A 15402-nucleotide genomic window follows, 5' to 3' on the forward strand; every position below is an offset into this window, starting at 1 on the left:
ACAAAGACCTTTTTCAAAATTAAGGTTGAAAACACAAGGCAATTTAGCCTTGGCTTTGATATGATATCATGGGCGTTGCAGCTGTGATGTGTGCAGGCAGAGGCGTCGCGTCCAATTAGGCAAACCAGGCAATTGCCTAGGGCCCCCAGCCAGCAGGGGCCCCCAGAGGGCCAACAGATTTAGCACACGCAGCTTTACTGCACTGTCGCAGCGACAAGTGCCACAGTGCCAGTGAAAGCCTTGTGTCTGAGTTCCCTGAAGGGGCCCCTTCACTCGTTCTACACCCCCCCCCCCCCCCCCACCGTTCCTATGCAAACCTACGCCCTTGACTTATACTTTAACGTTTTGCTTTTTAAAACTGTTTCTTTCAAAATATTTAGGAACTATTTAACTCATTCTAAATGATTTAACTTTTTATTTTACAGATATGTAAGCACAGTGTCAATGTTCACTCTCTGGGTTCCCTAGAAAAAAATAAATACCGTAATTTCCTGAATATAATGCGCACTTTTTTCCCCCCAAAATCAACTTGTAAAATCATGGTGCGTATTATAAACGGGTACATGGATGGAGACAGAAATATATATTATACATATACAGATATAAACCGATTTTTTTCTTATTGACACGGCCACATTGTGTTAACGAAACGTATGTGGTGATCTGTTGCCGACCATTACGGTACGTGACGTCACCATTTTGTTTCGGTAATACTTCACTCTAATCGGCCGAATGATTTCGTCCGTGTTAAATTCTTCTTTTTTCACTCTTCATAAAGCACAGAATTTAGTTTCTTGAACTCATTCGAGTCAACGTTTATTGCATCTCCGCAACTTGGACCATAACATACGTAACAACACAGACTTCCTGTGTGTGTCCGTCAACTACAGTATATCTGTCCCTCGGGAAACTCGAACCCAAATAACAATAGTTCCTATTGTTACTGTCGTGTCGACAGCGATGAGCTCTCTCGGATTTTCCAACTTACGTTCTCACTTCCATTTTACCGTATCAATCCATGGAAGAAACATTTATTCATCATGATGAAGCGAGCAACTTATCCAGCAGCCTTTAAAAGAAAAGTCACATCTGTTTTGTTTTCTCCTAGATTCTGGTAAGTTGGAGAGGTTGTCAAATCATATTATTACTGTAAATATTGTCAGTTTATGTTAATGTTTTGAACTACCAATATGCTATGCTTGTGCTGTGTTTCACCAGTCAGTAAATGACATTTCTGTATCTGTACACAAGCTCTGTTTTCTTGTATTCTTCTATTTATTGGTGCTAAAACTAGGGTGCGCGTTATAAACGGGTACAATAATTTCCTCTGCATTTTACAAATAAATTTGGGGTGGAAATGAATAACGGCACACAAGCACTTTATTATGCTTGTTGTTAACACTTGTGTATGTAAATCTGACGTAAGTAGATTGTTTTCCTCTTAGAGGTGCCAGTGTGGGAGCCAGGCAGGTTGTTTTTAGCATGTGGTTTTGCCAGTTGCCTGCACATTTTCGGGATCAAAGCACTGTTCCGCCTTGTTCCGGTGGCGAATCTTGCTGGAACTCAGTTCTGGACCATTCACCCCACTTTCACCCCTAGCTACGAGAGCGACATGACCTCAATACTAAATAAACACAGCGCCACCACATTTGGACTTCCACCATAAGCAAATTGGTGAAACATACATTTTTAACATGTTTATTTTGTACTTCAATGATAAAATGTGTGAAACATACATCTTTCAAATATAATGTCTATATATTAATCACCAACTATCAAAGCCTCTTGATCAACCCTTCTAATTTCTTTCTTTGCATCAGCAGTTTTACCACCCTGCTTTCTCTGGCATTAACCCAAATAGTACACTTTATTAACCTTATGGCAATCATGCTGCTATTTGCTGTCAAGCTTTGTCATTTGTTGAAAGCAGAATAACTGTATTTGTAAAAATGAATGAACTGCCTGGAAAAAAAAAAAACTGCTGTTGTCATTATTTACGCATGTCAATCTTGCCTACAGTGTATAAGCCAATGAGATCATATCAAATTATGTTTACAGTATATTGGAATTGGACGAATACTACAAATCCCAATTTTTTTTCTAACCTTAGTCCAATTTTTCACTCAGTAAACGTTTGAATCTGAATGGTTGTTTGTTGCCATACGTGACTTAACGTTAATGCAATGTAAACGCAGTTAATCATTGTTTTCCCATCCTTATCAAGTCCTATTTAATATTTTCATTTGTATATTTCAGCTTCTCATTGCTTTAGCTTCAACACGTCCATTTTCAACACCACTTATCCATGTCAGGGTCATGGTACTCTACTGTAGTTTCATACAATTTCAGTACTCAGTTAAAAATAAATGAAGTTTGTTAGAACATTGAATAAACAAAAAAACAAACAACAAAAAATGCACTCATTTTTTCATCAGTATCCAACATGGCCCACATACTGTACAAACGTATACAAAAGTAAACTAAGTACAGCAGAGTACACACTAGGGGTGTAAATAATCAATTTCATGACCTAATGACAGATATTATGTTGAGCCTCTGGTTGATACAATTTTTGCAGATTTTAAATAGACTATATCGGTTTAATTCAAGGACAACTGAATGATTTATGACAAGAGAACCAGTAGCGTATCGCGAACACAAGGTTTTATTGTTGGCAGGCACTGAAAAACGGTCAGGAACTGAAGAAATGGCGTAGTCGGGTCGGCAGTCCAGTCTAAGCAGGCTGGAGATCTGGCGTAGTTGGGTCAAGCAGAGAAGGTTGAGCTGACTGGGTCAGAATTGGTGATCGGTCAAGGGCGGTCAAGGATCAGGAGCATACTTAATCCTTGATGAACTGACACTGACTGCTTGAAAGCCGTGTCATGCGCAGCTGGTAACAGGTTGCAGGTGTAGGTAATTACGAGCGATTGGCTGATTAGCTTCCTGATAGGTGGAGTGGCAACAGGCTGAGTGTGATATGCCTACAATGAATGGAGAAGGGCCAGGCTCATGACATTGGGCCGTCTACTTAACCCTTTGAAATGGATTATGTAACTTCACACCTATTACACATGAGTAATAATTAGCAGGGTTTGTACGGGTCCTTCAAATCCTTGAAAATGCTTCGATTTTACTGTCGTGTTTTCAAGGTTTGAAAAATGCTCTTTTTTTTTTTTTCTTGCGCCAACTTCTCTAAAATACTTGCATGCTCTAAGGACCCTGTCTAAAAATATATATATTTAGTGCAGGGGCGGATATCGGCTTTCAAAGTTGGGGGAGACAATAAACAATAATATTTTATAGAATAACTATAGGGGGGATGATGGCCAGTGTTGTTAATCTTACTGAAAAAAAGTAATTAATTATAGTTACAAATTACTTCTCCCAAAAAGTAATTGCGTTAGTAACTCAATTACCTGAATGTAAGAGTAATTAGTTACTTGGCAAAGTAATTGGTGATAATTACTTTTTTTTCTTTTCCTCAAAAAAAAAAACAAAAAAAAAAAACATTGGCCACACGATGGGAAGTTTTTTGTGAAGGTTTTTGGTACAATTGGCCCAAGCCCAATTCTTTACCCTAATTTACCCTTTACCCTGAATCAACTGCATTGGTTCCCTTCTCTCTACTTTCGACATATGAAAGTTTTAAAACTGTTTCATGATTTAAAGATAGATTCAAGTCAAGATTTTGCCGATTTAGAAGTATTTTAGATTAAAAGTTACTTAGGTCCGCTAGGAAGGTTCTCTACAACAGAGCCGTTCTAAAAAGTCTACTGCTTTAAGATGGCGGCTGTCTACTAACTCATTTAGTGCCATGTCTGTCATTTTGCATCTAGTTATATCTATGTACAGTACATGTGATATCTACCATGTCTACCATATCTACCATAACATGCGGGGCCGGCGTAGTTTGTCGGCTATCTGCTACAACATGTATTATTGGAGCTACCTAGCATCGCGTTTGCTCGGCGTCACAACTTTCTTGCCTCCTCCCTACTCCTGCTCTGCTCTGTCGTCTCGGTGAGTCCGTCTCCCTCAGACTTTTCGACCAATATAGTAACGCATAGTAACGCATGCCTTTCCGTCCTCAGTAACGGTAATGGCGTTGCCAAGATGAGAAAAGTAATTAATTAGATTACCCACTACTGAAAAAAACAACGCCGTTAGTAACGCCGTTATATTGTAACGCCGTTATTAACAACACTGATGATGGCAAAAGATAGAGCTGCACAGCATCTTTTACTGCAATTTATCGCTATAATCTTTAAACAGGCATACCAGTATCTTTTTTAGCACTAGTTGAGTTCAGATTTTGAACCAAATGATTGAAAGCAAATGAACGTGTGCAATGAATAAACTAATTATCTTGCAAAAAAAAAATCCAAGTTTAGTAATTTCTCATAATCTGATAACTCCCCAGTTTCTCAATGAATATTATGATTCTTTCTCACTTTCTCTAAACCTTTTGTAGTGTTATGATAGTGAAAAAATATACTTATTTCATTATAGAGTGATACGTACATACAGTGATACCTACATACAAAGTTAATTCGTTCCAGGACCTTGTTTGTAAGTCGAAATGGTCGTATATCGAGCAGGATTTTCCCATAAGAATACATTATAATTCCATTAATTCGTTCCACAGCCTGAAAACCTACACTAAATCCATAATTAATACTGCTGGTACTATTGCAAAATAGCAATTACACAGAGCAAAACAAATAAATTATGAAAATCGGAATAATAATATAATCATAGTAATAAAAATACCTGTAATAATGTAACAAATGGGCTTCTAATGTGGCGGATGTGTTTTGCATGGTGTACCTGAACACGCTGCGTGGCTGATGTGACAGAGTGAGAGAGTTGTGTTAGAGTTTTTACTTTCACTTTTCATGTTCTGTTTAGCTGTGGCGGACAGTAGGCGTGTTGTGTTGCACAAGTTCTGAAATAAATGAACAAAAACCTGACGATGTTGGCCATTTCTTTGGCGATGTTACAATTATAATAACTGTCAACTTATAAAGACTGGCGAACGGAGGTCAGAGGAGGACTGTCGAGATCGTAGACATTCTACAGCCTTGTTGTCGAGCCAGTTCACGAACGCGCATTCCACGCTCATATTTTTCTGTCATTTCCATCTTCATGTCAGTGGTAAGCGTCACCCTTGTCCTTTTTTCAGCACCTGCACTAACATTCTTGGAACCCTTGTTGATTTCTCTCACAAGAAAATCTGAGTCCGTGTGTCGGGAAAACAAAGAAACTGCAGCGCTGTCATAAATTGTCGTATTTCGAGCATGTCGTCGGATGTAGAAACAAATGCCACATTTTACGTTGGATGTCGAAGAAGTGTCGAAGTGATAGTATGTCGAGGTACCACTGTAGTCAATTTCTGTATGATTTCGAGCATGAAACTCCATAAAACCCATTTGATCCAAATGTTTAATAATTATATCATACAATGTTAACTTCCTTACGTTGTTATTATCTCACAATATCATCAATATTGTATTCTATTATTTCATGCATACGTAATTGCTTAAGGAAGTTAGTGGTCAAAAGGCACTGTAAAATGAATATACTTTAAAAATATTACCCACTTGCAGCAGCAACAACAACAACAGCAATGATGTCGTAGTCAAAATGATCGATCAACTCGACGGACATTTGACCTGTGATAACCTTTGGGGCGTGTGGTTGCCATCCGAATGCTCAGTAGCGCTTTAGATAGCAATTCGACGGGGAGCGCAAATCAACAAACCACCGGCCAGTTCGACATTAAACTCATCAAAAGAGCCAGATATGGCTCGCAAGACATAGGTTCCCGACCCCTGATGTGTACTCTACATTTTCAGAAACAAGACGTAACTAAAAAAATGACATGCCTATTTAATGTGTCAGTTGATGGTTAAGCAGGCAGTCCGAGATCCCACACAATTCAACAAGCACTTAATTTCACTGACATTAATGGAAATAGGCATCAAATTTATTTAAAATGGGAGGGTCGGCAGCTCATGTTAATATTACTGTTCCATATGATGTCCACTTCAATTGTATTCTATATCAAATTTTAGAGCAAGTCACTGTATCAAAAAATATAATGATTCGACAATGGATATACGTATAAGTAACGGTGATTAGTAAGTTGCCAATAACAGCGAGAGGCCGAAAGTCAAGGAAGATATTTTAGTCAACTGTGAGGAGCCAGAGACTGGGATACCTGTGGAAGATTAGAAACTACATTTATTATTTCATTTAACAATATCTGATCTGAAGGAACAACAACCAACAGATAGCATTTGTTACCTCTGACTTCCACCATTTTGGTGGCCGTGGCTGATCGTCCAGCTGCTACATTTTCTACAAGGCAGGTGAAATTTTGGAAAGTTCCAGGCGTGATGGGGATCCACGAGAGCTTGTTCCGATGCACGGAGAGGAAGCTGCCCAGGGGTAAATTGTCCTTCAATGGCCAACTCACGGTGCACTCCACGTCCAAGATACACGACATCAGGCAGATGTACGTGTTTAGTCGTCCTGGGAATGCAACGTCGGGCCCACTGATGCTTACGTTCCATGGAGTATCAACTGAACAACAAAAAAGGTTATGTTAATGTAAGACGTCAGAGAAAATTTTAATCAAAGTTGTTTTAAACACATTTCAAACATTTAACACGTTAAAAAAATCGCAAGTATAAAATGCATTGAAAATTGCAAATAATTACCTTTAAGGACTCAAGAACCTGATCTACTTACCTTTTAACAGGTAGCCCAGACTTAAAACCTGATTGGAGCTCAGGTTAGTCTCACACTGGTAGAATCCACTATCATATGGTACCAGTGATTGAAAATGGAGTGTGCTATTGTGGCGCAGGTGCATATGGTCTTGGATCACCTTCTGCCCATCCTTGTACCAAACCACAGGCCTTGCAGAGTGGAAGGGAGGTGGGAGTCCATCAACGTGGCAGACAAGATTCACAGACTTGTTCAGAAACGGTATGGCATCGGGAGGACTGATTTTCACTGAAACCGGATCTGGAAAAGAGAAATTATTATCAGCAAAGGACCTGGAGTACCTGGAGAAACCTATACAGGCATGGGGAGAACATGCATACACCACACAGGAAGGCTCAAGAGTCTACAGTGGAGCAAATAAGTATTTAGTCAACCACTAATTGTGCAAGTTGTCCCACTTGAAAATATTAGAGAGGCCTGTAATTGTCAACATGGGTAAACCTCAACCATGAGAGACTGAATGTGGAGTAAAAAACCCAGAAAATCACATTGTTTGATTTTTAAAGAACTCATTTGTAAAATCATGGTGGGAAATAAGTATTTGGTCAATATCAAAAGTTCAATCTCAATACTTTGTTATGAACCCTTTGTTGGCAATAACGGAGGCCAAACGGTTTCTGTAACTCCTCACAAGCTTTTCACACACTGTTGCTGGTATTTTGGCCCATTCCTCCATTCAGATCTCCTCTAGAGCAATGATGTTTTGGGGCTGTCGTCGGGCAACACGGACTTTCAACTTCCTACACAGGTTTTCTATGGGGTTGAGATCTGGACACTGGCTAGGCCACTCCAGGACCTTGAAATGCTTCTTACGAAGCCACTCCTTTGTTGCCCTGGCTGTGTGTTTGGGATCACTGTCATGCTGAAAGACCCAGCGTCTCATCTTCAATGGCCTTAGTGATGGAAGCAGATTTTCACTCAAAATCTCGCGATACATGGCCGCCTTCATTCTTTCCTTTGCACAGATCAGTCGTCCTGGTCCCTTAGCAGAAAACAGCCCCAAAGCATAAGGTTTCCACCCCCTGCTTCACAGTGGGTATGGTGTTCTTCGGATGCAATTCAGGATTCTTTCTCCTACAAACACAAGAACCTGTGTTTCTATCAAAAAGTTCTATTTTGGTTTCATCTGACCATAGCACATTCTCCCAGTGTTCTTCTGGATCATCCAAATGCTCTCTAGCGAACCGCAGACTGGCCTGGACGTTTACTTTCTTCAGCAGGGGGACACGTCTGGCAGTGCAGGATTTGAGTCCCTGGCGGCGCATTGTGTTACTGATAGAAGCCTTTGTTACTGTGGTCCCAGCTCTCTGTAGGTCATTCACTAGGTCCCCCCGTGTGGTTCTGGGATTTTTGCTCACCGTTCTTGTTATCGTTTTGACGCCACGGAGTGAGATCTTGCATGGACTCTCAGATCGAGGGAGATTATCAGTGGTCTTGTATGTCTTCCATTTTCTAATAATTGCTCCCACAGTTGATTTCTTTACACCAAGCGTTTTACCTATTGCAGATTCAGTCTTGCCAGCCTGGTGCAGGTCTACAATTTTGTCTCTGGTGTCCTTCGACAGCTCTTTGGTCTTGGCCATAGTGGAGTTTGGAGTGTGACTGACTGAGATTGTGGACAGGTGTCTTTTATACCGATAATGAGTTAAAACAGGTGCCATTAATACAGGTAACGAGTGGAGCCTCATTAGACCTCGTCAGAAGAAGTTAGAACTCTTTGACAGCCAGAAATCTTGCTTGTTTGTAGGTGACCAAATACCTATTTGCCACTCTAACACTCAAACAATGTGATTTTCTGTTTTTTTTTTATCACATTCTGTCTCTGATGATTGAGGTTTACCAATGTTGACAATTACATGCCTCTCTAATCTTTTCAAGTAGGAGAACTTGCACAATTGGTGGTTGACTAAATACTTATTTGCCCCGCTGTATATACAGTGCATCATACTCTCAGTATTACCGTCTGTACTGCCGTTGACAAGCTTTGCAGTACTTACTTTCAATTTCCACAATAGTCTGTGTGGTGCTGATTATGCCAGTATTTCTTTCAGTACACTGCAACACCACTGACTGATACATTCCATCTGGTGTCCAGGAGAGTGTGCTCCCATTGAACTCACGACCCATGAAGGACCAGATGTATGAGCAGTTTGCGAAGCAGTTGGATGAGCACGTGAATGTGGTGCTCGATCCGGCTTTGACTGTGCCACTCCAGCTGATTTTTAAGTTGGATGCCGACGTCTGTATACCTGCATGTGAGGCGATGAAAGATGGAGAGGCCTGTGTTAGATTTTTTTTTTTTAATCCAGTGCTCTACATTTGTTAAGAACAAATCAATTACATTAATTTATTCAGCTTTTCAGTTGAGTTGGATTCAACAATTAGGTATGATAAATTTTAGGGCTGTCAAATTTATCGCATGAACGGGCGGTAATTATTTTTTAAAATTAATCACGTTAAAATAATTGACGCAGTTAACGCATGCACGGAATGACCCGTTCATGCGTTGCCTCAAAAAGTTTACGATGACGCCGTTTTAGGACATTGAGAGCGAAAAGGCAGAGAAATGCAAGTGGGCACAGGCGTTCATTAGACCGCGCCTTTTATTGGCTTAAGCTTTGGCAGCCTTGCCTCAAAAAGTTTACGATGATGCCGTTTTAGGACATTGAGAGCAATAAGCAGAGAAATGCCAGTGGGCACAGGTGTTCATTGGACCGCGCCTTTTATTGGCTTAAGCTTTGGCAGCCACTACTAGCAGTCATGGTTGCCCAACTTCCCATCATGCATTTGGGCGGAGCAAGAGATGATCTTTTTCTTAACACGCCTAATTGAACACAACGCAGAACATACTGTATACCATTTGCAGCCACCAATGACAGTCGTGGTTGCCCAACTTCCCATCATGCATTTGGGCAGAGCAGGAGACGTTCTTTTTCTTAACATGCCTAACTGAACACAACACAGAACATACTGTATAGACCCTACTCACGTGACGTCACAGCCACGCCCCCGCGCCATGATGTCCGCATACTCGTCATAGAAATGCATTAGCGCTTTTTAAATTCTTCCTATTATTGCACGTTTTACTGCTCGTCAACATTAATACTCAAAATGGTGAAGTCGTGTGTGGCGGTCGGTTGCAAAAACAGAGAAGATAGACGGAGAGACTCGAATTTTTACCGTATTCCGAGAGACCCGAAGAAGAGGCCGCGATTGACTGCTGCAATTCGACGAGAAAACTGGGCTCCAAACGACTACCACAGATTATGTAGTAGTTATTTTATATCTGGTAAGATGCATTTAATATATATTTAGAGGGTTTTGGGCTGACAACCACAATTAAGATCATTGCTAGGCTAATCGCCGACAACATACACGTATGTATGTAGTTAGTGCTATCGCTAAACCATATAAACATTAAAAGCCCTAGCTCCATTGACAAATGACATGAAATACATTAGACTTGTCAGTGGATGTTAGCAAGAACAAAAGATTTTGAATTGAAAATTTCGTAACTCACCTTCCGAGCACAAGATTCCTGCCGAATTTTCGTGTACGAGGACGTGTTTCACCCAACCAGCAACGTAGCATTTATAAGCCTCCAAGCTCTTAAAGTTTTTCAAACTTTCGTGAGAATAGGCTGATTTTGTGTGGGTATCAGATGTCAGGCGAAGCCAGCGGGTCGAAAAACATCGATTTAGGCATCAAATACGGATCTGGCGAATGGATAAACTGAAGCTTTTCCACGTAACGCCTTTTATGCAACGGATCCAATGAGTTTACAGCGTCAGATAACACCGGGGCTTCCATGAATTGCTCTATAACTTGCTCGACTAATTGAAAACAATGAGAATAGGTCTGAAAAAGAGGTACAGTATGGCGGCCGGAAACAGCGACACGCCCATTTTGTGACGTAGGTGAGTAGGGTCTATACCATTTGCAGCCGCCACTGACAGTCATGGTTGCCCAACTTCCCATCATGCATTTGGGCGGAACAGTTAAGTCACTACAGTATCATTTAGAGAAAGCACAACAAAAATAATATTCCTATCTCTCAAAAAAAAAAAAAAAATGTTCACAAAAAGAAAAGCGACGTGGCTGAAAACGAAAATATTAAGAGGGGTTTTAATATAAAATTACTATAACTTGTACTCAAATTTATCTTTTAAGAACTGCAAGTCTTTCTATCTATGAATCCCTTTAACGGAAAGAATGTTACTGCCATCTTGTGGATTTATTGTTATAATAAACAAATACAGTAATGACTGTATGTACAGTATGTTGAATGTTTATGTCCGTCTTGTGTGTTATCTTTCCATCCCAACAATAATTTACAGAAAAAATATGGGCTATTTTAGAGATGATTTGAATTGCGATTAATTCACTTTTAAGCTGTGATTAACTCGATTAAAAATTTTAATCGTTGACCATTTTAAATCGTGACAGCCCTAATTAATGACAACCCGAGTGACTTAGCTCCATAGTTGCCGTTGTTTGCCAGGAAATTAAGTCGCAAATACACAACTCATGTGTAAGATTAGCGGAATTAGGTGTTTTTGTGAAATTTATATTATTTTGCTGTCACCTCAATTTTTTTTCTTCGCTTTAATGTAGAATTTGTTTTTTGCTTCAATGTCATTTTTTTGCTCCGAAGTAAAAAACATTTTTTTGATTCAATGTAGAAAAAAACATTTTTTTTTGCTTAGACATCAATTATTTTGCTTCCATGTCATTATTTTTCGGCTAACATTATGCCTCGACAGGAAGAAAAAAACATGTTCCTTTAGAGCGACTTGATTTTCTTAGAGGAAAGAGAATAGCAAGAAAAAAAATTAAATAAAAGGAACAGAAAAAGGAGGAGGAAAATGTAATGATAATCCATTTTAATTGAAGTTATTCCTAATGATAGAATGAAAATGATAGAGAGCTCTCTTACCATTCAGCAGCAGCAGAAAAGCAATGTAGACCACCATCTTCCAATGTGTCCAACTATCTTTGTGTCGTGGATGTGGCGTTTCGACAGAAACGAGTCATTTTTATGTCAAGAAACCCTATATAGACAAATATGAGACTTGGTCACACCTCCGTTTTCACAACAACTATAGGGCATTGGTTAATATGATGTACTAAAAGGATTTTCCCTGAGGTGTGACGGTAAACCAAAATAATCCAGTTTGTTGCAATAGATAATGGGAGGGTTCCGGATGTCAAACACAAGAAGGTCTCCCACTCCCAGAAGAACTCAATACAAGACTTTTTCTGAGTAACAATTTCATGGTATATATTCAACATAACATTTGAGATTTTATGTCGACAAAAAATTACATAAGGGGCATTTTACGCCAGCTTTATTCTAAATGAGATTCTTTCCTGATTTATTGCTATATTGCTACCTTTTTACTGCACTAAAACACCTAGGATTTTAAATTTCGCAACATATGCTTCCCTGTTCTTTGGGTTCGTGTTTGTTTCGACACACTTAAGTGTTGATAAAAGTTACAGATTCACTAAAGTACCTGAACTGAGCGCAATTGTTATCCGTTTGCACAGCAAAGAAATCCACCAAATCTTTCGGAAATGTTTATGAACGCATCAGAAAAAATTCAAGGTGATGAAACAATGGCATCCACTGACACAGTCACGTGTCCTTGTCCGAGCCATTTAATTCCATACAACACACCAACATGGAACAACAGATATATCACAGTTGGAACATTGTTGTATAACAAGGACTGGATAGACAAAGAAATTTGGTCTGTAATTCAGTTGATTGACAGTGATAGGTGTTTGCTGTCACTTGAAAGTTTTTCTCAGAAATATGGTTTTGTTGTGAATTACCGTATTGGCCCTTATATAAGACGGTGTTTTTTTTGCATTGAAATGAGATTGAAAAAGAGGGGGTCGTCTTATATTCGCGGTCTAGACATTACACCCATTCACGACGCTAGATGACGCCAGATATCATTGAAGCGATGTTCTGTTATGACAGATCTCAGCTACTCTCCCCATTCACGACGCTAGATGGCGCCAGATATCATTGAAGCGATGTTCTGTCATGACAGATCTCAGCTACTAGTTTAACCAGTTTGCATTATTTTGTTGCAATGTTTTTCCTTATTCAGATTTGTTTCAAGACTACAGTTACAGTTAGACTTCACTTTTATGGTTAATGCAGTTATTACAATTTTGTTGTTTTATCACAATAGATAGGTTTATTTACATTTCAAAAACCAGAAGCCATTCATTTACGAATGTGATTGCACTTTAGTTTACATATTTAAATGTTATGATATTAAAATTTGAATGAGGCAAAATAACACGTTTTTCTCTCAAATATATTGTTATAATCATTTGTTTCAGATGTACTGTAATTATTTTCTGTATAAAAATTAATTTGGTGTTCAAAAAGTCTTTTTTCAAACTCAAGTCTTGTCTTATATTCGGGCCAATGCGGTATAAATCCTTTTTAACAACACTGGGTATCTTTTTAACCTTTATAAAATATTTTAATAACTTTTGTGATAATATGTCAACTGACAACTAGTTGAATGACACTTCTTTTATATCGTGAGGGGGTCTGTATCGCTTTCACTGGCACTAATGAACTTTGAGGAGGATGGCAGGAACCCTGCCACACAAAAAGAACTAAAAATTTCCTGACTGCCTTAAGGCATAGGCAGGGCCGGTCCAGGCCATTTGGGGGACCTAAGCAAAATAATGCAAAGGGGCCCATATTTTTGGCCCACCATTTCGTCACAGTGTACTGTGAAACCCATACATGCAATCCAACCCATACGTCCATATTTTGTATATTAATCAGATTTTGTTGCACTGCATACTTCAAACTTCTCACCCCAAATGATTGTCAGTACTTATAGTAGATAGCGCCAAACCTTTTTCTAAAAGAGGAAAGAAGTTAAGGAAGAACTTTTATTTTATTTTTAACTCACAAAAGTCAAATAAAGCGAACTGTAGTAAACAAAATAGAATATAAATTAAATATTCGCCAGATTGGGGGCCCCCTAGTGGTCAGGGGCCCTATGCGGCTGCATAGTCTGCGTATAGGCTGGGCCGGCCCTGGGCATAGGTCACTTCCCCCTTTCCCCATTCATTGTAAAGACAGAAGTCGATGCGAACGCTTTTGGAGGAGAGACTGACCAATGACATTTTGTGGCTCCCTTCGTCGCATTTTCCTCATTCTGAATAATTCCCCCTCAATGGGCTCAATTTTAAATCTGATGAAACCATGACCCTGCCGACATCATCCTCCTATTGGGGACGCTAGAGCCCTATAATGGTAGGCGTGGCTAAACTGCAGATTAAAAGACTAATTTCTCGTCATCTGCGTTTTTCCAAATTGTTGTATATAGTCGAATTGTTTAAAAATATTATTCTAATGGCGTACCGCAAGCAACACGTCACTTCCGCTCATTAATATTCATGACGTTAGCTACTGTTGGTAAGGGAGGACACGCCACCGTTTGTCCCCAATAGGAAATGAATGGAACTCGTGTACGAAGAAGATGTTTACAAAGCTAAAACTACCAATTATCTCCGAAAATGATGTCTCTGGTGCCAAATTCACTTGCAAAGATATGGAAGTACATAAAAATGTTCAGTTAAAGAGATGGCTTGAGTGTTGAGTGCTGAAAAAGACGAAAAAAAAAGAGCCTACCTTAGCATAGCCTTAGCTTTTTTTATCGACACCTTTTTCTTACTCGACTGACAATGACATTCTCCTGTTTCAACAAGCTATCCTTTACCACCAGCCCCGTCTTTCCAATATATTATATCCCATGGTTGTCCTACGTCTCTGACCATTCTTGGGGGGAATTTATATTTTGTGTAGCGATCGCAAATGCTACTCAGTGACAGCCAACGAACACTTTTAATTTTTCCGTTATTAACAAATCTTAATTCTATAATTTATTCACACTTCCCCCTTACTAAAGTTGTTTTTTCTTAACAACAGAAACGGTAACAGTGGCAGTCAGATACCATTGTAATTCTTTTCAGGTCATTCATTTTCAGACAGAAGCATTACGGTACAACATCATGCTAAAAATAAGTTAAAAATATAAAAATGGCTTACCTCTTTGTCCTCTGAAAGACCACGCCAACCCAACAAAATGTTTACTGCATATGAAATGTGAATGGATTCACAGAGCTGGTGTTAAAGTCCGCGCAAGTTGATTCAGTCTTCACATTTTCTCCTCCCGAGTTTTTGGTTTCGGGAAACGTATGAAGAAAACATCCTTCATATGTCGTAATGTCTAGAGTCGTTTCTACAAGTTCCAAAAAAGCAATGTGATCGCCGTGTTCGTTTTTAAAAGATTACAAATGACATTGTTTCTATGCGAGGGCAGGTCTATAATGTCCCACTTCGGCTTTACTTCCGCTTTACGATTCGACGTCACGGTCTAAAAATAGCATGCGTGCGGTACGCCATTCACATAATAATGCTATTTAAGACTTTTTTCTTATCCTGTCATAGGCACTTTAAGGCAAAACATTACCGCTTTTGTACACCGGTGTTGCTTAAATGACCATAACTTAAAAGTTACAAAGTGTTGCTTTAAATGTGGTTTGATTAAACCACATATCAATAGA

General features: G+C 39.3%; 1 protein-coding gene across 2 annotated transcripts in view; it reads right to left on the reverse strand.

Moving 5' to 3' along the window:
* Positions 1-2357: 2357 nt before the first annotated feature.
* Positions 2358-15402, reverse strand: part of LOC130914622 (hemicentin-1-like) — a 52185-nt gene continuing 39140 nt past the window's right edge. Inside the window, exons 3-7 of one of the 2 annotated variants that reach the window (XM_057833990.1) lie at positions 11729-11843; positions 8790-9041; positions 6754-7032; positions 6307-6585; positions 2358-6220 (exon numbers count right to left, since the gene is read on the reverse strand). In XM_057833990.1, coding sequence (XP_057689973.1) covers positions 6138-6220; positions 6307-6585; positions 6754-7032; positions 8790-9041; positions 11729-11765 — 930 coding nt within the window. In that variant the 5' untranslated portion in view covers positions 11766-11843 and the 3' untranslated portion in view covers positions 2358-6137. Of the gene's footprint in view, positions 6221-6306; positions 6586-6753; positions 7033-8290; positions 8390-8789; positions 9042-11728; positions 11844-15402 lie in introns of those variants that run through there. The other variant, XM_057833991.1, reaches the window with a different exon arrangement.

The sequence above is a fragment of the Corythoichthys intestinalis genome, chromosome 4 (genome assembly GCF_030265065.1).
Source record: "Corythoichthys intestinalis isolate RoL2023-P3 chromosome 4, ASM3026506v1, whole genome shotgun sequence".
NCBI lineage: Eukaryota > Metazoa > Chordata > Actinopteri > Syngnathiformes > Syngnathidae > Corythoichthys > Corythoichthys intestinalis.